The sequence below is a fragment of the Hylobates moloch genome, unplaced genomic scaffold (assembly GCF_009828535.3).
Source record: "Hylobates moloch isolate HMO894 unplaced genomic scaffold, HMol_V3 SCAFFOLD_6, whole genome shotgun sequence".
NCBI lineage: Eukaryota > Metazoa > Chordata > Mammalia > Primates > Hylobatidae > Hylobates > Hylobates moloch.
In genome coordinates, this window is record NW_026652281.1 from 63871832 (window position 1) to 63893600 (window position 21769).

Genomic DNA, 21769 nt, shown 5'->3' on the forward strand with positions numbered 1-21769 from the left:
GTGAGATTCTGGGCTACAACAGAATTGGCTAGATGAGAATAGAGAGAACAAATAGAAGAATGAGTAAAGCAGTGAAATTAGCACATAATTTAATAGCTGATATAACTAATACCATTTATTCACAACTTCACTTAAAATATTAATTTTTGTTGTTTTAAAATCTTTTCCAGATAGAAACTTTTGAATTAGTTATCAGTATTTTGATTTCTCACTTTCAGCAATTAAGCAGATAGTAATGAAACAAAGTTGGAGGGGTTAGAACCAGATTCGTAAGGAATGCTCAGCATATGTACACCAGAGTATAATCACTAGAGAAGATCCACCTCCTTAATAAACTAATTGTACAGATAATGTATACTGTAGACAATAGCACAATATAATTCTAAATCATTAAAACAGCCTGATTTACTTTTCATTTTATAGTAGTCCCCTCCCTACTGTCACTGTTACCCTTTGGCATATATGAATGAGGACTCAGTGGCAATCTTTTTGCTGAAATTACAGACCTTTTAGGAACACAGGTGTTTAGTATTGTCATTATTCCTTTTCATAATTTTTTACTTAGTGCTTAATATTTCTAACCCCTAACAGGCTTCAGAGTGTGCAATCAAACCTTAAAAAGATCATACACGGCCCATGTCTTCATGAAAAAGAGACCTGTATGAAGACATTTTCCTTTGGTTTCATGTGATTAAACTATCTTTGTTTTCTAACGCTACTGATACACTTTCAAAATGCTGTCTTCCAGTCAGGATGACATTTGGATATACTCAAGAACAAAACTAACAGGAAGATTAGGAATTTCTAATTTTATTTATAAAATGGAATTTTTAGTCATGGACAAGTAATTAATAATGACAATGGAAAAAAATTGCTCTTTTTAGATGATTTTCATGCCACGGCATCTGTGTCATCTGAAGGAGTAAGGAAACAGAGTCCTAAACTCCTGGTGTTATATTAACAATCTTTATTAAAATGATAAAATATTTAAAGTAGTGTTTTATCAAGCTTCCTTCCATTCAACTCCTCTTCAACCACTAGTCAGCCAAGTGCTAGGAAATGCTGAGGTTGATAACTGGAGAAGGAAGATCCAAATATATTAAGAATAATCACTCAGCTCTTTAGAGATTTTACGTGGATATTGCCACCCACTTGACTTCTGTGTCAACATAAAAGCCACACTCCTATATATAGAACAAAAAAAGCCAGAATATTTTATTGTACCACCTGAAATATTTTATCATGTGCTTTTGACAACTCTTGTGCAAAGGTGTGCAATTCCTGAATTTACCATACTTTTTTTCTGAAACTGTCTCTTCATTTTACTTTCTTTATATGACACTTCATAAGAAACCAATAGTTATGCATAGTTTTTGTTTAACCTCAAAAACAGATTATGAAAAGAGTTGGCTGGGTACCAAGGGGCATTTTGTGAATTTTTTTCCCAAGACATCCCCTTTATGTCCTTAGAAATCGGAAACAATGAATATTAACATGCTTCTAAAATTTATTGGAAATATAAGTCATGATGAAACCAAAAAAAAAGGGTATGCTGAAGATACAGGAATCAGGTATTATTCAATTTGGGGGAAAATGGTTTGTTACTTTACTCTCATTTATGGAATTCAAGAAATGAGATTTCTTTGATTGCTCCAACAAAACTGCCAGCAGGTAAAACTTTATCTCCATTTATCCTAAAGATAAGATTACTCAGATATTAAATTGGGGGAAAAACTCAATTATAAAAGTGCTTTTCAGAGTTGTAATCTGATTTATCAAAGTGTTAATATGAAACTTTTCCATAGGACATCCTCATTTTGTACCACAATGAAGAAAAGTGCTTGACAGACTCAGACCTATTTTAAACTAAGATTATTTAATTAGTTATTTTTATTTCCAGTGAGTCTGGCAATATACTGTGGGGAATCATTTCATTTTCATTCATTACAAGAAGCCATAGTTTATATTTCCCCCAGGCAGAGATTTTTATCTGACAATTTGAATGCTTTGGTGACAGAAATATCTGATGATATATATGGTATTAAGGAGATGCCAAGTGGCATGATAGTTTGAATCATTTTTGGTAACAGCTCATGATTAATAATTGTGCTTATGTATGTATTCATGTTTTTTATTATTGAATAACATTTTTCATGGGAAATGGGAGTAGATGTTCTATTCCATTTTTATTTCTGGGAAAAAAAACCCGAATGCATGTAAAACATGGCTGAACTGGTACCATATGTTTAAACCATGTCTCTCTAGGTAGTAAGAGGTCAGTCTCCTCCAACTACGACTTTTTATCTCTTATTTCTGTTTTATTGCAGTAAAACAACAACAATGTAAAAGCTACCATTTACTAAAGGCATATTGGTTGCCATATAGTTTACTATGTGCTAACCACGTATTGTTTAAAACTTATGAAACAAACCTGTAAAATGGGTGTTATTCTCTCTGGAATACACGTGATTAACCAGCACAGTTCCCATACTTTGCTGTATATTGGTATCACTGAGAACTTTAAAAATACGTATGTCTGGCTCGTACCCCAAGGCATTCTAATTTAATTGGTACTGTATGAGGTGTGGCCTGGCACTGGAATTTTTAAAGCTTCCTATGTAATCCTAATATGCATCAAAATTTGTACACCACTGGATTAATCTGGAGCTGCTGCAAGATTAAACAATTTCCCCAAGGCCACACAGCTGTTAAGTGGTGGGGTAGAAATTCCAACTCAAAACTTTCTGGCGTCACAACTGAAATGCTTCCATGAAGTAGGACACACTTTTTCTTTAGGGTTCTGTTCAGAATAGAAATTTTTGCACCTGTATTTGCCTTCATGTCCTTAACCAAAATCCCAGTGAGGGACAGTTTTGATAAACTGATGTAATAGAAAGTTTGTGAAGACTCAATAAGGTGCTTTATGTACATTATAAGTTACCACTACACTATACTTGTTACCATAGTTATTTCCCAATTAAATTACCTGCATTTGTAAATTGTATGATCTGATGAAGTTGTACACCTATAAATTAATCTAATTAATCTATAAATATAAACTGAGTGATTCTATTTTCTTTTTATCTTTTTATCTATGCAGCTTTAGTTAGCTGAGCTGATAGCTTTTCAAAATATGAAGGCACTGAGGATATATTATCATAACCCCCTTCCTGAGCAATTTTTAGCTCACTCACACAATCTTTCCTTTTTTTGTTTTTTTTGTTGTTGTTGTTGTAAAGAGGATTTTAGTAATTAAATAAAAATGTTCAACTAATGAGATACTTTCTTACTAATGTAAGGTAAAATTTATATTTCTGGTTTGCTTTGTGTATTTTTATGTAATTTATCTTCCCTTTATATTAAAAGAATGACTATATCCTGCTGTATCCATAAGACTATTAAGTTAAAAAAATATCCATTTACTGTTTTTTGAAGCATTGGACTAAAAAGAATGATTTCTAAGAAAATTCAGTCACTATTCTCATTTGTACAGAATTTTTTAGAAATGAAATTAATTCTGTTATTTTTATTTTGTGGTAATGAATATGCATCATTTTATGTTTGTGACTTTATAGTCGCTGCCTAGTTCCTGGTTCATCCCATAAATTAACATACTAGAGTGTGACCTAGCCAACATTTGTAGGATGGAAGCTTCTGAAGAAATTAGCCTTTTTTATAAAGCCAAAATGAAAGAAAAAGTATTAAGTCTTCTTTTCTTTAAAAGCTTAAGGTAAGCCGGTAATTCTATTATGGGCTTTTTTTTTTCAAAATTTACTACTTCATAATGGACAAGCATAGGATTATTTAAAACTTTGTATTTGTCATATATTTTTAATATGTTTATAAGAAGTATATTTGTTTATTTATTTAATCACTATGCCAAACTCTATAGCAATAATGTATTCTGCTGCAACATTTTAGAAAATAGTAACTTATGCCATTATGGATATTTTGTTGAACACAACTAATATTCTATACCCATTTCAGCAGCTAAAGATTTAAATCTAGATTCAGTATTCATGTATGTATGATTGGGTAGTACTAGCAAATTCTGTATATTGTTTTTACTACAAATATTGTTCACCAAAAATAAGTATTTAACTTGGAAACTACATAATGTCAGAGGATACTTTATTATTACATAGAATAAATTTGAAAAGAAACAGAAGTCAACTTTCGTATTTCAATAGGCTGATCCATATTCATTACTGATAAAACATATCCAGTATGAATCTCTACTGAATAAGAGATAATGTATGAAAACGTGGCTTAGCTTCAACAGGTTTATAATAAAATTGTTACTCTATTAAATCCTTCTAGATATTCTTTTATAAAATTGATAAAGCATCCTTTGTTTTAGTAGCTTTACATTTGTTATGTTTAAAGTTCTATGTTGAATTATTCCTTTCAGGATTACCAAAGCCACCGTAAATACAATATTTAAAATATTTGTGGCAATTTTATTTGTAGGAAGCTTCAATTAGTAAATGCATATTATCAAGAATTCATCCTCTATTTCAACTTTATACTGGAAATGCTGGCAATGTTTTTTTTAATTTGGAAAGACGAAACACAGCACAGCTGAGGTTGTGACTTAGAGAGCAGGCTTTGAAATTAATTGCAAGAATGTTTAGATCCCTGACCCAACATAATACTTCTCTGATTATTCAGGTATTACCTATTATCTTCTAAATGAAAAATACTTTCTTACATTTTTAAAAGTAAATGCGTAATATAGATGTCTCTAGAATTCAAATGAACAAATCATCTACTGTACTTTTCTAGGCTCCATTTTGCTCTCTGTCATTTCTTCCACAACTTTTTGAAGTGTGCTAGTATTAGACAGAGCTCAGTATGTCTTTCCTTGGCACCTGCAATGTCCTCCTGTTTCATCTCTTGGGGTTTTTTTTGACCTCTGGAACACTAAAATTTCATACTTGACTTAAATTAACATCCAGTGTGAAGAAAAGATAACTACATTGTACAGAAACAAAATAACTAGATATAGCTGGTAATTGGGTTTGGAACTGTGATTTATCTCTCAAATAAAAATCAGTGCCTGACATGGCAGTAATATTGCTTTATAACCAAACATCAAAGGCAATGCCTTAGGGCACTTAGCCTGATGTGCATTTGCCAAAAAATCTTAAAACATATAAATGACTTAAAAGCATGGGAATCTGTCTTCTACACAGCGCTGTTCTGTATTTGACTCATGTTTCTTCAAGCAACTCAGTCCCTCTTTTAGCATTTTAACCTTAGCATTATACCCTTCTTAGCTCTTTCCTATGTAGATACATGTTTTGTCAGAAAGCAAGAACAGGTGTACAGCTACAGGTTTTTGAATTTCAGGCTTTTGACTTTACAGACAAATGTTTCATCAATCCATATTGTTTTTACCACTTGAAAAATCCAAATACAATTCCATTTTAAAAGAATACATCTTAAGCAAAGTACGATGAACTCTTCTGTTGTCCTAAAGCAGAACTGTTTACTGTGATAAGAGGATAATCATCTTAGATATTGTCAACTTTTGTGAATTATCTCAATAAGAATTTCGGCCTTTGAATACTGGAGTTCATAGTCTCTACTATTTAAATAATAACCATTATTCTGCATCAATATGCTCACAAATCAGTTTGACAAATATTAATAGACAATTTTTATTATAGTTTAGCTTATTCATGGACTTCATTTTTTCCTGAATTGAAAACAATTAATTTAAACTGATAATATATCATAATTGGCTTGAGATAACACACAGTGTGAAGAAAACATAGCCACATTTTAAAGGAAATAGCTAGATGGCTGATAATTGCATTTGCGACTTTATAAATGTGGTTTTCATTCCAAATATAGTATTTCCCCTACCTCCAAGAGCTGATTCTTATATATTTTTAAGCCTGCCAGTATACGAAGAAAGCATTTCTGATTTTAACACCCACCCAGTATGTTGAATCCTTAGAGTGATAATATCTACGTTCAGAGGACTAATCCACCTTCAAAAAAGAAAGAAAAGTAATTCCAAAAAGCAATGATTTGTTTTAGTTTAACCCGTAATATTGAGAGCTGCCCATTTGTAAGCACTGTGCTAAGTGCTTTGAAAACCTAAATAATGCAAAAGGCATCGTCTCTACCTGTAAGAAGCGTATTTTCTCAGAGGAAAAAAAATGCACAAATTGCTGTTCCTCTTCATTTAACCTGGACACCTTCTGAGTTTTCAATATGGAAAATAATAGAATATAGGTCCTAATAAAATTGAGAGAATGTTTTCCCAGCGAAATACCACAGAATCACAGTATTCACAATTGTGAGGAAAATTAACATTTATCTAAGCTATGCCGCCCATCTGATAGGAAGAAACAGCCTTTTCTCTAAGGTACACATGCATTTTATATGAAATCCAAGTAAGTTTAACTAATTTTTGAAAACAGTATTAAGGATTTCTCAATTACTGGTTTTCCTAAGGAAGGTTACTGTGACTGTATGTAATGTTTATACCCTGTTACAAAGAAGCAGTCTCAGTGTGGAGAGAGATGAACATCACCAAGTGGAATTTTCGTTCTAATTCCTTTGAAGGTGATTATTCTCAGTGCCATAACCAGAGGCTGACACCCAGGGGCTGCTCTGCAGGAATTTGGGAATGAGTAAGTGAAGCTAAGGCTGTGTTGCTGTGTTGTGCATGTTTACCTTCACATTTTTACTCTGTATCCGGGAAACTTTTTGGCCATTTCCCCATCTCCTACACCTGAACTGGAATATTCAGGCCCTGTTACCGAATCACCCTTTCTTAAACTTCCTATCTTCACTCCATCCCTTGCCCTCTTTCTTCTGAAACAACTTCCTAACACACCAGAAAGATGATAGCCTTGAGAGAAATCAAATCAAATGCATGGGGGCTTATCTGACAAGACTCATCCAAAAAAAAAAAAACTTTAGGGTTCCTTTAAACCCTCAGGCCACAGCGTGAGAAAGAGTGGCCTTGATCCCTCCCTCACCAATTAAAGCCTGGTCTCAAGACAACTCTAAAATAAAACAAATGCTAGAAATAAAAGAAAGGCTGTGGTCCAAGTGGCACAGAGGAAAGCTTACATTTGAATCAGCATTAATTTCTGCAGTACTGGAGGTCATCACTAATCCATTCAGCAGTGCTTGCATTCAGCACAATTATCACGCTATATCAAGCACAGCAGAGGACTCACTCGTACAAGATGAGATGCTCGCAGAAAGGGAGGACTGGAGATGTTTAAAAGAGATTTGTTTCTTACATGGCTTTAATTTGAAATCCTTTCATTCTGAAGATGTCTGGATATTGAGATAGAGCAAATGAAAGCAGTACATTCCTGTTACGGATTCAGCTGTGCATCTCACTTATTTGAAAGGCTTAATCAGCACACTCAGGAACAAGATGTGAGACATCTTGAGGCACTGCTTACTTGTCAGCTGCAAGATCAATAAAATGCAGAAGCTATTCTTTGCCATACTCCAGAGAATGAGTTTGCAGAGTGAGAAGGACTCCACTTTAAAGCTATTTTATTCACATCCCACTTGGCCAAAGCAGAAAAGTCGCTCTGGGGAGGCACTTGAAGTTTGGCCCCAGCTAGCCCAGCTGCTCCTGCTCAACCTGCCGGGTGACTCACTTGCTCAGTATTAGTCTGAACAGCAGGGTGTCAGGTCAGAAGGCATTTCCAGTCTACTCAGACAATTCAGGCAATGTAGTTATTTTAAATGACTCTATAAAAGGTGCCTGAAATTCTCTGGTAGCCAATGTTGAATGGACTCATTAATTTAGGATTATTGTCGTACCTGACAAAAGCAAGCACAATACCAAAGATGCATAAACACAGATTTTGCAGCCAGGAAATGCAGACTACCATATTCTACTACTGTATTCTACTTTTGTATTCAGCATTGATCGAATTGCCACTATGCCCTCTCTAGAGATAACAATGGGGAATTTCAGAAATACCTGGTAATGCTGTATGGCAGCGATTTGAAAGAGAAGAGACCCAGACTACTATCAGTTACATTTTTTTTTTAATTAATAAACAAGTGCTCTTCTTTACTCATCATAAAAAAAAAACTTCTAAAGAAGGCCTCTATATCTGTGTACCTTTGAGAGCATGTAAGTGTAAATGATTTTTAATTAAAAATGAAGTATACAAATAAAATGCTACCATATTACCTGCCATTTGCATTGTTTAGTTACCTTTCACATTTATTTTTTAGAAGTAATTCCCTCTACAGATATTTATTAAATGTTCACTAAAATTGAAGCTTGCTGCTAGATACTGTGAGGAATATAATCTTTGCCTACAAAGGGGTTCTCTATCTTGTGAGAAAACAGATGGGCACACATAAACATGTGGATGAGTTGTGGACCAAGGAAGTACTGGACATGGTTTGAGCATAGAAGCAGATTTTTACATCTCAATCCTGTCCCTGCAGCCTGGTTGATACTAGAGATGTTAAGGGTAGCCCACCAAAATCAGTACAGCAAGAGAAGGAAGGTAAGACAAGCAGATCCTCCCACGTTCAATCCAACAGCAAGAATGATTTTTGATAAATTTTAAGAGAGGAATTTGGTCCAGTGATGTTATTTGTGAAACGTGGCCAATCTCAATGAAAGGAAACACCTATGTTTGCTCTCTGGACCCTTTGGAATTCAAACACTCCATTTCCCTCCTCTACCTTGCATCTAATCATTACTAGTTCTGCCTACTTTTACCTCTTAAATATTTTTGAACTCTTCCTCTTCTCCACCCCTCTTTCAGATCTGCATTATTTTTCACATGGACAACTGTAGTAGCTCACTCTTTGGACATAGTTTTGTCCCCTCTTAAATCTACTCTTTATGGCATAGTGGGAATGATCTAAATTAAATGAAAATTTGGCCACAGAGTCCTTCAAAAACTCCCCATCACTAACAGACGCAAATTCTATCATCACAGTCTTCTGCAAAATAATCCAGCATTTTTCTACTTCTCCACTTTGTCTCTTAACCATTCCCCCACCAACCCATCTTGATCTAGTGATACTGAACTGCCTCGAATTCCCTCATCATAGCAGCCTGTTCCCTGCCTGTGTCTATCCTGTCTCCTCTCTCCACTATGCAAGCTCCTATTCTTTTCCAGGAATCATTCCTAGAGCCCCAAGCTAGGTTATTATTCCCTCTTCTCTTCTCCCACTGAATCTTCTGCATTCACCATCACAACATCTGCCATTTATATAAAAATGTTCTTATTTCTCTGTGTATCCCCATTACACTGAAGCCTCTTGAGGAAACCAGTACTGTAAACATAGCCAGCTCCTTCTTCCCATTCAGAGACTTGGTGTAACCTCTCAGAAAGGCCATCTCTGATCACCTGACACCCACACTTGATTCACCCTTCTTTTTTTCCTTCATAGCACATACCACTTCATGGTATTTTCTTATTTAAGTGTTTGTTTATTATTTGTCTCCCCACTACAATATGAATCTTTTAAGAGCAGAGACCTTTGCTGCCTTATTTATCCCTATGTCACCACTACCTAGAAAAGTGCCTAATATGTAGAAGGGCTTCAATAAACACATATTTTCAAAACTGAATTAAATGATCGGATGGAGTGACGGGTGGATGAGCATATACTGAGAGGTCAATAAATTAATAAGAACAGAATTCGCCTATCCATATTAGGTAAGCGGAGTATAGGCCAATGATGGTATCAGGTTAATTTTAACACCTTAGGAGACAGAAACACTATAAACTGTAGGTATTTAATTCTGTGACTGAATGCCTGTATTAGTTCATTCACACATTGTTATAAAGAACTACCTGAGACTGGGTAATTTATGAAGAAAATAGTTTAATTGACTCACCATTCCACAAGCTGTATAGGAAGCATGGCTGGGAGGCCTCAGGAAACTTACAATCGTGGGGGAAGGGCAAAGGGGAAGCAAGCATGTCTTCCCATGGCAGCAGGAGAGAGTGTGAAGAGAGACTTGCCACACACTTTTAAACCACCAGATCTCATGAGAACTCACCATTATGAGAACAGCAAAGAGGAAGCCCGTCCCCACGATCCAGTCACCTCCCACCAGGTCCCTGCCCCAAGACTAGGGATTACAATTCAACATGAGATTTAGGTGGGGACACAGAGGCATACCATATCAGTGCCATACATTATCGTGTACTGTTATAGTGGATCCCAACTTGTGAAAGCTCTGTTACATCCTCAATGTTACTAGTGATATCTTGTATGTTCATTCCATGTTAATGTTCCTGTTGTCTCCCCTAGGATGAGTAAGTATGTATGCCTCACATAATATAGCAGAAGGAAAAGATCCGAGTCAAATTTTGAAGAATTACTGAACTCTCCACATTAAATTACACAGTCATCTTTTACAGGCTTAACTTCCATCCTCACAATTGTTCTAATTCATGAAATAGTCCTGATAACATTTTTTTCTTGATGTATTGGTTCAAAGATTATGTGAGAAAACACATGTGGGTACACTTTTCAAACTTCAGAGTTCTCATCTGACATTGATTACTTCATCAATTATCATTTCATGTATCTTCTATCATTTGTTAATAGTAAAAGCAATGTATATTTTCATATTATCTTTCTTTTTAAGCTTACTGTTATTAATTGCTTAAGATCACTTAATCTTAGGTTTATAATCATTTGCATTCTGAATTGTAATCCCTTCACTGGTTTTTATAACTGCTGAATTTAATAGGATATTGGGGAAGTGGATAGCACAGGCAAAAGGAAATTGGATTTTGAACCTTTTATTGTGATGACATCCATTTGATTGTGGTCCACGTGATTAGTGAAGAAAATCTGCTGTTGTGACAACTTTGCAGAGTGAAATAAATCTAAGGCTTGGATTTGCTTATTACTTTACTGTTTAGGAGAAAAAAAAAGCCCCCAATAACAACATTCAGTGCATATTTGTTGGGCTTTTCCTGTGTACAAGCCACCACGAGCATCTAAGGATGTAACAGTGAGAAATACCTAGCTCCTACTCAAAAGGGGCTAAAAAGCCAGGATTACTTCAGTTGAGGTCCTCTATAAAGAAGCACGAAAATAACCTTACAGAACCAAGCTTATTATTTTTTCAGCAATGTATAGCTCCAAAAGCAAAGCTTTTATTATACTTCTTCACAACTGATAAATTAAGTGTCATCATAACCCCAATTTTAAAAAGTAGGAAATTGCAGAATCACTAACTCAAGACAGTACCTGGACAACTCACAGACTCACACTTCATTCAAGAATCCCCATCACAGTCATGCTTCCTTTGGTGGCCTTTTTTGACTATATGTAAGTGACAGAGTATGGTATGCAACTGTTGGAAATTGATTTTTTGGGGGTATTTTTGTTTGTTTTTGTTTGTTTGTTTAAAGCAACAATATAGAATTGAGGACTGGTGATACTTGTAAATTTGACATCATGGCAATGAGATAGCTCATGCAAAAATATTTTGTATAAGATATAGACCTATATAAATATATCATGTCAATATATATTATTTGAATTGCGGAGGGTTTTTTGTTTTGCTTTTTTGTTTTGTTTTGTTTTTTGAGATGAAGTCTCACTCTGTTACCCAGACCGGAGTGCAGTGGCGCGATCTCAGCTCACTGCAACCTCCGCCTCCTGGCTTCAAGCGATTCTCCTGCCTCAGCCTCTTGAGTAGCTGAGACTACAGGCATATGCTGCCACGCCCAGGTAATTTTTGTATTTTCAGTAGAGACAGGGTTTCTTCATGTTGGTCAGTCTGGTCTCAAACTCCTGACCTCAGGTGATCCACCTGCCTCGGTCTCCCAAAGTGCTGTGATTACAGACATGAGCCACTGCGCCCAACCTGAATTATGTTTTTTCAAAAGAATTAATATGCAGGACTAAAGAGCATAGCAAAGATTGAGAGCCTTATGTCAGACTGAGCTGCGCATATATATTTTCAAAATCGCTCGTTGATATTTGGCTTATCTGATAATACAACAGTTCAAAGCCAATGAGTTTCCTGATATGTTAGCTACTAAAGGGAGGTTGATAGATGAAACAATGAAGTAGAATTATAGGATATTGTGATTTGAGATCTACTCTCTGCTTTAAAATAGTTACAAATTCTGTGAAGATATCTAATTCAGCATAAGGTCTTTAGAGGTATGCAACTAAATGGCACAGAGTTATTTTTAAGTCTGCCATACAGCTCATTAATCAATTCTGGCTCTCTAGCTCTGCTAGTCTACTTACTGGCTTACAATAAATGGCCTGCAATAAAAGATCTCCCTGCCTGTTTCATTTTTCCATCCAAACATTGTACGAACCAAGGACAAGATGCTTGAGACCCCTTTGATGACAATATTGTTAAAAAGCTAGGCTCCTGCCATTATTAAAATCACAGTGTCATCATGAAAGTTTTTTAGTATGTTTATGAAGTCTGTAAAGATCTTGAAGTTTAAAATGGAAAGCAAAATAAGGGGCCAAAGAATTAATATCTGAACTTTTAACGTTAAGTTTTTGGGAATGTGAAAATCAGATTATTATCTGCGGCTCTTAAGACTTCAATTCTACTAATGAATGGCTTCTTAATTTAATGATTCTAAAGTGATACAGTATACTTTCATAAAGTGCTAAGCAGTCCTAATTACATGTTAAAAAAAAAGATCTTATCTAAATTTATCATACCAAGTAATTTTTTGTCAATGGCAAAGATGCAATTTTTACTGTATTAATGTTGTCTTTACTAATACAGCCTGATTAAGATGATTACTTATCCATATATTTTTATCTTCTTTATAAAAAAAATTTAAAAATTTGAAAGCCGTCAGAGCTACTTACTATCTGAGCATGGAATAGAAAAAGAAGCATGTTTATGACAATTAAAAATATGGTTAACAATGAGAAATATCTTACTAACTTTCAAAAATATTATAATTTGGCTCCTAATTTTTTTTCACATTTTCAACCTCAATCTAAGCATAAACATTTAATTACTGACAAACGCTGGATTTTGATAGTAATTAAAATCTAAAATATAGTTGGTCATAATCACCTATCAAGTTGACTTTCATATACTGATATTTAATAGTAGCAATGAACTTCTTTCTTATTTTCAGAAATTCTGATAAATTATTGTAGTATATTTTTATAATACAATTATCATATATATTATACAAATCTAAATTGGCACAATATTCAGTATAGTATATGAAATGTTTATGAAATTAAGAACATCTTTTCCTTATATCATATCCCTACTTATTCTGAGTTTTCAAAACTGAATTTAAAAGAAATGTACCTTCTGCTGAAATTTTATAAAGCAATTAAGAATTTATATATAATTTTATATATAATACAAATATATATGTAATTTTTTAAGATGGATTTATCTCCATTTCTAATTTGAAAAACTAAACACATTTGGTATCTGAGAACATATCATTTGAGCATAATGTGCTTTAATCTTAGTATTTTAAAATTTCATTGGAAAATTTTCTTTTCTCAGTTGCAAATGTAAAGATATACATGCAGAATCCCAATATGTAGAATTGTGAATTTGAAACTAAAGTGCTAATAAGTATTTTAATATCTTGATTTACTGAGTTGTACATATTGTCATGTATAATATTGTCAGAGAGTTTACCTGCTCTCTTTATAAAAATAATTTGTCTACATATATTTTATAATATATAATAGATCATGGGGTATTATAATAATATTTTTAAATGTTAACATATTTACACACTTCCCTTTTGTTATGGAAGCATAACTGATGGTGGGTATAAAAATTTAAGTTATAAAGTTTATAGTAGTGAGAAATGCTAAATTAGTACAAAAATAACTTTGACAAAAAGCTCAGCTTTATGATAATCAAGAAATAATGGATGGAAAAATATTTGTTGAGAGCTTATAATTTGTCAGGTATGCTAATCTCCGGGAATATAAAATATGAGATAAGCCTTTTAAGAGCATTATGCTTTTGTTGACGTGATCAACAACCAAAAGCTATCAGTACAGACACCAGAATCATAATGCAGAAGGGAAGTGTCTATTAAGTGACTACTTTCAAAGCAAAGAAGGAAGAGAGTGTCATGAGAAGCAAGAATTATTTCCTTAATTTAGAGATCAATAACAGATCTGTAAAGGGGATGAGGAGTAAATAGCATGGTGGTGCAAATTGAAATCATTTTAAAAAATCCTATCAAATCGAACAGACACATGTTGTATATGCATTATTTCTAATACATTCATATTTTTTCCTGTTTTTGTTTCCAGAATGCTCAGGCCCATTGGGAATTGAAGGTGGAATTATATCAAACCAGCAAATCACGGCTTCCTCTACTCACCGAGCTCTTTTTGGACTCCAAAAATGGTATCCCTACTATGCACGTCTTAATAAGAAGGGGCTTATAAATGCATGGACAGCTGCAGAAAATGACAGATGGCCGTGGATTCAGGTAACAGATGGGATGGGACAAGGCTGATGTTACAAGGCAGCCTGGGCGACAGAGCGAGACTCTGTCTCAAAAAAAAAAAAGCAGACAAAAGAGAACTCAGTGTGACTCTTCCTTATGGTCAGAGGAAAGGGTAATTTAGTGAAGAGTTCAAATTAGCTCCCAATTCTGAAAAGTAAAAAACACGCACATTCCATTAAGAAGTTGGTTAAAGAGATCAAAAACATTAAAAATATTCAGGTATAAATATCACTATTTTAAGGTGCATATCAAAGAAGGAGACTTTCTGTATACCATGTGTTCATTACCACTGTGTTAACATTTAGCAGCAACTTATGATACTTTAAGAACATAAAAATTACATTTATGTTTTCTATCTTTAAGAAGTGGGTCCACAAATGCAAGTATAAAATATACCATGAATCATAATAACAATACCTCAAATGCACCTTCTTTCAAGCTGAGCGTGTTTCATTTCATAGTGTTATTCACTCTCATCAACCAGCTATTTTTTAGAACAGGAGAAAACAACAATATGCTGAAATATTAAGTGATTTCCCAGAGGGGGTAGCAAGGCCCAGAGCTTATATTTCTGTACATTCCAATGCTTTTTGAGCATTTAGATGAAGTATGTACTAGGAGTACAGAAAGATGATCAAAACTGGTGTCTGTGAAAGAGTAAACCTCTGTTGGGGAAAGCACATTAATAACCATCTAACAAGTCATTGATGTGTACTAAAGGGAGGAAGAATTCAGTATACTGTGGTCAGAGAAAGAATTCATTAATTATCTTGAGAAACTCACCTGGCGCAGATAGATTTTGAGCCAGGCCTAAGAAGGATGGCTTTCAGTAGAGACTGACCATCCAGGGAACAGCCTGATCAAAGATGCTACATGACAATCTGGGGAATATTATGTAGAAAATCATGACTAGAGTAAAGGTTGCTGGAGGGATGTGTTCAAATTCAGTGTATGAGTTTGCTGTGCTTCAGGAGTCATACTAAAAGGTATTAGCCTTATTTCAGTAGAGTAGGGAGATATCGCAGAATTTTGATTAGTTTAGGTGATTGATCTGTTCTGTTTACTACATATTCTAAGTCAAAGAAACATGGAACTCCCTGATGTGACATAATTAGGTGTACTCTACAAAGACTAGTTTACAGGCATTTGGTATAAAGGAAAATTGATTTATGGCTAAGAGGCAAGACTTCCATACTTGAAAAACTGGGCCAAAATCTCCTTCAGATACTTTCTTTGTTCCAATTTCTTAGGCATTCTTATATGTCTCATAAACATTTCTTTTATCTATAGAGCTCTATAAGGTTGGCTGAAGTTCTTGTTTTGTTTTATGAATTTATATTTACATGAATTTGTTAAAATTGCTTCTTAAGTTACACTTGACTTTTTCAATCTATAGTGACATGTGCAAAATGAGCTCCAGATAGTGGAAATGGCACATCTATACAGTTTTGATCACACTCGTGAAGGATCAATTAAGGTTTAAAATATGCATAGAATAATAGAAAATAATTATATCATATTTACTAATGAATAATCATTCCAGAGACATGTTTAATCACTCTAGTTGAAATGCATTTGTAGAACTGTGGTCATGATAAAACTTTAGACATTAATATTCATAGCCAAAATTCAGAACAGTTGAGAGATGATATCGCCAGTTTACATCAGTGTTTCTGTTTGGCAAATTATGTTTGTGAGCTTCAATGATTGCCATCTTTCTATAACCCATAAGTAGCATGCTTTTGCAATGTTTACTCTGAGAAACACCTTATTAATGTTTCATATCCGATTGTTCACTTTACTTTGTCTCAGTATTGCCTACTCAACACAATATGCATCATTCTTCCTTTCAAAGTATTGCGTGAAGTTTAAATTCCCTTTATCCCAGTGGCTGTAGGCAGAAATAACCTTAATCGAACAGGACAGTGGTCAACACTGAGAAAAATTTAGATTTATTCTCTTAAGAACAATAGTTAAAACTTATTTTACTTTTAAGGTCAGTGGGATGATGATAATTTGCTTTTGGTCTGAAGATGATAATGAACTCAGAGAAAAACAGCTAAAGTAAATATGAAAGGTTTTATATTAGAGTAAGAACCTCAAATATAGTGGGTGAAAAACTAAAAATTATTGTTATTCAATAAATATTTAGGAATTATATTCAATGTATTCATTTTATGATTGTGTTCTTTAATAATATATTTTAATATTATTTTTTACAAAACTTTACAAATTTTCTTTTTTTTTTTTTGAAACTTTTATTTTAGGCGCAGGTTTGTTATATAGGTATACTTCATGTCATGGGGTTTTGTTGTACAGATTATTTTGTTACCCTGGTATTAAGCCTAGTATCCATTAGTTATATTTCCTGGTCCTTTCCCTCCTCCCATCCTTCACCCTCAGGTAAGTCCCACTATCTGTTATTTCATTCTATGTGTCCATGTATTCTCATCATTTAGCACCCGCTGTAAGTGGTGCTAAGGGAAAACATGGGGTATTTGGTTTCCTGTTCCCGCATTAGTTTGCTAAGGATAATTAGTTTGCTCCAGCTTCAGTCATGTTCCTGCAAAAGACATCATCTGACTCTTTTGTAGCTGCATAGTATTCCATGGTGTCTATGTATCACATTTTCTTTACCCATTCTACAATTGATTGGCATTTAGGTTGATTCCATGTCTTTGTTATTGTGAATGGTGCTGCTGTGAACATAGGCGTGCATGTACCTTTATCACAGAACAATTTATATTCCTTTGGGTATATACCCAGTTATGTTGTGGCTGGGTCTAATATTAGTTCTGTTTTTAATTCTTTGAGGAATCTTCACACTGCTTCCCACAATCGTTGAAATAATTTACACTCCCACCAACAGTGTATAACCATTCCCTTTTCTCCTCAACCTTGCCAGCATCTGTTATTTTTTTACTTTTTAATAATAGCCATTCTGACTGTTGTAAGATGGTATCTAATTGTGGTTTTCATTTGCATTTCTCTCATGATAACTGATTTTGAGGGGTTTTTTTTCCTATGATTGTAGGCTGCATGTATGTCTTCTTTTGAAAATTGTGTTTATGTCCTTTGCCCACTTTTTAATGTTGTTTGTTTTTTTCTTGAAAATTTAAGTTTCTTGTAGATGCTGAATATTAGACCTTTGTCAGATGCATAGTTTGAAAAAGTTTTCTTCCATTCTGTAGGTTGTCTGTTCACTGTGTTGATAGTTCCTTTTTCTGTGCAGAAGCTCTTTAGTTTAATTAGATCCCATTTGTCATTTTCTGCTTTCGTTGCAATTGTTTTCAGTGTCTTTGTCATGAGATCTTTGCCATTTCCTCTGTCCAGAATGGTATTGCCTAGGTTGTCTTTCAGGGTTTTTATAGCTTTGGGTTCTACATTTAAGTCTTTAATCCATCTTGAGTTGATTTGTGTATATAGTGTAAGGAAAGGATCCAGTTTCAATCTTCTGCATATGGCTAACCACTATCCCAGCACCATTTATTGATTAGGGAGTCCTTTCCCCATTGCTTGTTTTTGTCAGCTTTGTGGAGGATCAGATGGTTGTAGGTGTGCAACCTTATTTCTGGTCACTCAATTCTGTTCCATTGGAATATATGTCTGTTTTTGTATCAGTATCAAAACAGTACTTTTGGTTACTGTAGCCCTATAGTATAGTTTGAAGTCAGGTAATGTGATACCTCTAGCTTTGTGGGGGTTTTATTTTTGTCGTTGTTCTTTAGGATTGTCTTGGCTATTTTAAGATAGTATTTTCTAATTCTGTGAATAATGTCATTGGGAGTTTGATAGGATTAGCATTGAAATCTATAAATTGCTTTGGGCAGTATGGCCATTTTAACAATTTTGATTCTTCCTATCCAAAGCATGGAATGTTTTTTTCCATTTGTTTGTGTTATCTCTGATTTCTTGGACCAGTGTTTTCTAGTTCCCATTGTAGAGATTGTTTACCTCCCTGATAAGCTGTATTCCTAGAAGGGTTTTTTTCTGTTTTGTTTTTTTTTTTTTTTTTTTTTTTATCAATTGTAGATGGGATGGCATTTCTGATTTGGCACTTGGCTTGACTGTGGTTGGTGTATAGGAATGCTAGTAATTTTTGTATGTTGATTTTTTACCCTGAGACTTTGCTGAAGGTGTTTATCAGCTTAAGGATCATTCGGGCCTAGACTGTGGGGTTTTCTAGATCGTTCAGACCTAGACTGTGGGATTTTTTAGAAATGGAATCATGTCCTCTGCAAACAGAGATACTTTGGCTTCCTCTCTGCCTATTTTGGATGCCTTTTACTTTTTTCTCTTGCCTGATTGCCCTGGCCAGGACTTCCAATACTATGTTGAACAGGAGTGATGAGAAAGGGCATCCTTGTCTCATTTCAGTTTTCAAGAGGAATGCTTCCATCTTTTGCTCATTTAGTATGATGTTGGCTGTGGGTTTATCATACGTGATTCATAATTTTGAGGTATGTTCTTTCAGTACCAAGTTTATTGAGAGTTTTCAATATGAGGAAGTGTTAAATTGTATTGGAAGGCTTTTCTGCATCTATTGAGATGATCATGTGGTTTTTGTCTTTAGTTATGTTTATGTGATTATTCACTCTTATTGATTTACATATTTTGAACCTACCTTGCATCCTGGGGATAAAGCCTACTTGATCGTGGTGGATAAGGTTCTAGTTGTGCTATTGGATTCAATTTGCTTGTATTTTGTTGAGGATTTTTGAATTGATATTCATCAAAATATTGGCCTGAAGTTTTGTGTTTTTGTTTTGTCTCTGCCTGGTTTTGGTATCAGGATGATGTTAGCCTCGTAGAATGAGTTAGGGAGGAGTCCCTCTTCCTCGATTGTTTGGAATAGTGTTAGTAGAAATGCTACCAGCTCTTCTTTGTATATCTGGTAGAATTCAGTTGTGAATCCATCTGGGCCTGGGCTCTTTTTGGTTGGTAGGCTATCTATTACTGATTCAATTTCAGAGATTATTATTTGTCTACTCATTTGAATTTCATCCTGACTCAGTTTTGGGGGGGCATATATTTCCAGGGATTTATCCATTTCTTCTAGACTTTCTAGTTTGTGTGCACAGAGGTGCTCACAGCAGTTGCTGATGGTTATTAGTAGTACCTCTTTTGTCATTTCTAATTGTGTTTATTTGGATCATCTCTCTTTTCTCCTTTATTAGTCTAGCTAGCACTCTATCTATTTTATTAATTTTTTTGGAACCACCTCTTGAAATTTGATCTTCTTTGGGTGATTTTTAAATTTAATTCTCAGAATAATTCCATATAGTAGGTATAATTATCATCACTTTATAAATTTAGACAGCTTGAATCAAACAGGTTAATTATCTTATCCAAGTTGTCAGAACTATAAAGATTATATAAAATATATAATTAGCCTAATTCAAAGCCCTTGCAATTTCTTTATGACCAGTATTTTTAAGCTGTCAAATACAAAAATATAGTATGTTTATTGCAACACAGGTTGGACTAGTAACTTTCATTAAATTACCATTGGAGGATATATTGTGGTATCCAATCAACAGTGTACTGAACTCAGACTGAATATTAATAATTCTTAGAGGATTATACAAATTAAAAATAAAACTATTGGTATTGTAGGTTTGTTTTCAATTCAAGCTAAAAGTGAGATGACTTGGTTTCCACTATTTTTTGGTGAAAGGGAAAGGGCCTTAAGTTTTCATGTTCTATAATTTTCTAATAGTAATAATATCTTTTTTCTTTTTTTTTCTTTTTTTCTTATTATACTTTAAGTTTTAGGGTACATGGAATAGCATAACAGGACTATTTCCAAACTATCAGAGTAAATTGAGCTGAATTTTTCAGACTGAAATCAAAATTGGTGTATTTATTGAAAAACAAACACAATTTCTCAAAGAAATATAGGTATCGCTAAGAAATATTATTAGATGTTTTTTAATTTATTATACTTTAAGTTCTGGGATACATGTGCAAAATGTGCAGGTTTATTACATGTGTATACACATGCCATGGTGGTTTGCTACACCCATCAACCCATCATCTGCATTAGGTATTTCTCCTAATGCTATCCCTCTCCTAGCTGCCCCCCTCAACAGGCCCCTGTGTGTGATGTTCCCCTCTCTGTGTCCATGTGGTCTCATTGTTCAGCTCCCACTTATGACTGAGAACATGTGGTGTTTTGTTTTCTTTTCCTGTGTTAGTTTGCTGAGAATGATGGTTTCCGGATTCATCCATGTCTCTGCCAAGGACATGAACTCATACTTCTTTATGGCTGCATAGTATTCCATGGTGTATATGTGCCACATTTTCTTTATCCAGTCTATCATTGATGGGCATTTGGGTTAGTTCCAAATCTTTGCTATTGTGAATAATGCTGCAATAAACATACTTGTGCATTTAGTAGAACGATTTCTAATCTTTTGGGTATATACCCAGTAATGGGATTGCTGGGTCAAATGGTATTTCTGATTCTAGATTCTTGAGGAATCACCACACTGTCTTCCACAATGCTTGAACTAATTTACACTCCCACCAACAGTATAAAAGCGGTCCTATTTCTCCACATCCACTCCGGCATCTGTTGTTTCCTGACTTTTTAATGATCGCCATTCTAACTGGCATGAGATGGTATCTCACTGTGGTTTTGATTTGCATTTTTCTAATGACCAGTGATGATGAGCTTTTTTTTCCATATGATTTTTGGCTGCATAAATGTCTTCTTTTGAGTAGTGTCTGTTCATATCCCTTTGCCCAGTTTTTGATGGGTTTTTTTTTTCTTGTAAATTTGTTTAAGTTCTTTGTAGATTCTAGATATTAGCCCTTTGTAAGATGGATAGATTGCAAAAATGTTCTTCCATTCTGTAGGTTACCTGTTCACTCTGATGATAGTTTATTTTGCTGTGCAGAACATCTTTAGTTTAATTAGATCCCATTTGTCAATTTTGGCTTTTGTTGCCATTGCTTTTTGGTGTTTTAGTCATGAAGTCTTTGCCCAGGCCTATGTCCTGAATGGTATTGCCTAGGTTTTCTTCTAGGATTTTTATGGTTTTAGGTCTTATGTTTAAGTTTTTAATCCATCTTGAGTTAATTTTTTATAAGGTGTAAGGAAGGGGTCCAGTTTCAGTTTTCTGCATATGGCTAGCCCGTTTTCCAACACCGTTTATTAAATAGGGAATCCATTCTCCATTGCATGTTTTGGTCAGGTTTGTCAAAGATCAGATGGCTTTAGATGTGTGGCATTGTTTCTGAGGCCTCTGTTCTCTTCCATTGGTCTGTACATCTGTTTTGGTACCAGTACCATGCTG

The 21769-nt window shown here is 34.4% G+C and overlaps 1 protein-coding gene across 2 annotated transcripts in view; it reads left to right on the forward strand.

Moving 5' to 3' along the window:
* Positions 1 to 21769, forward strand: part of EDIL3 (EGF like repeats and discoidin domains 3) — a 437362-nt gene that overhangs the window by 251030 nt on the left and 164563 nt on the right. For both annotated transcript variants that reach the window (XM_032156906.2, XM_032156907.2), the window contains one exon: positions 14269 to 14450. In XM_032156906.2, the coding sequence (XP_032012797.1) occupies positions 14269 to 14450 (182 nt within the window). The remainder of the gene's footprint in view (positions 1 to 14268; positions 14451 to 21769) is intronic.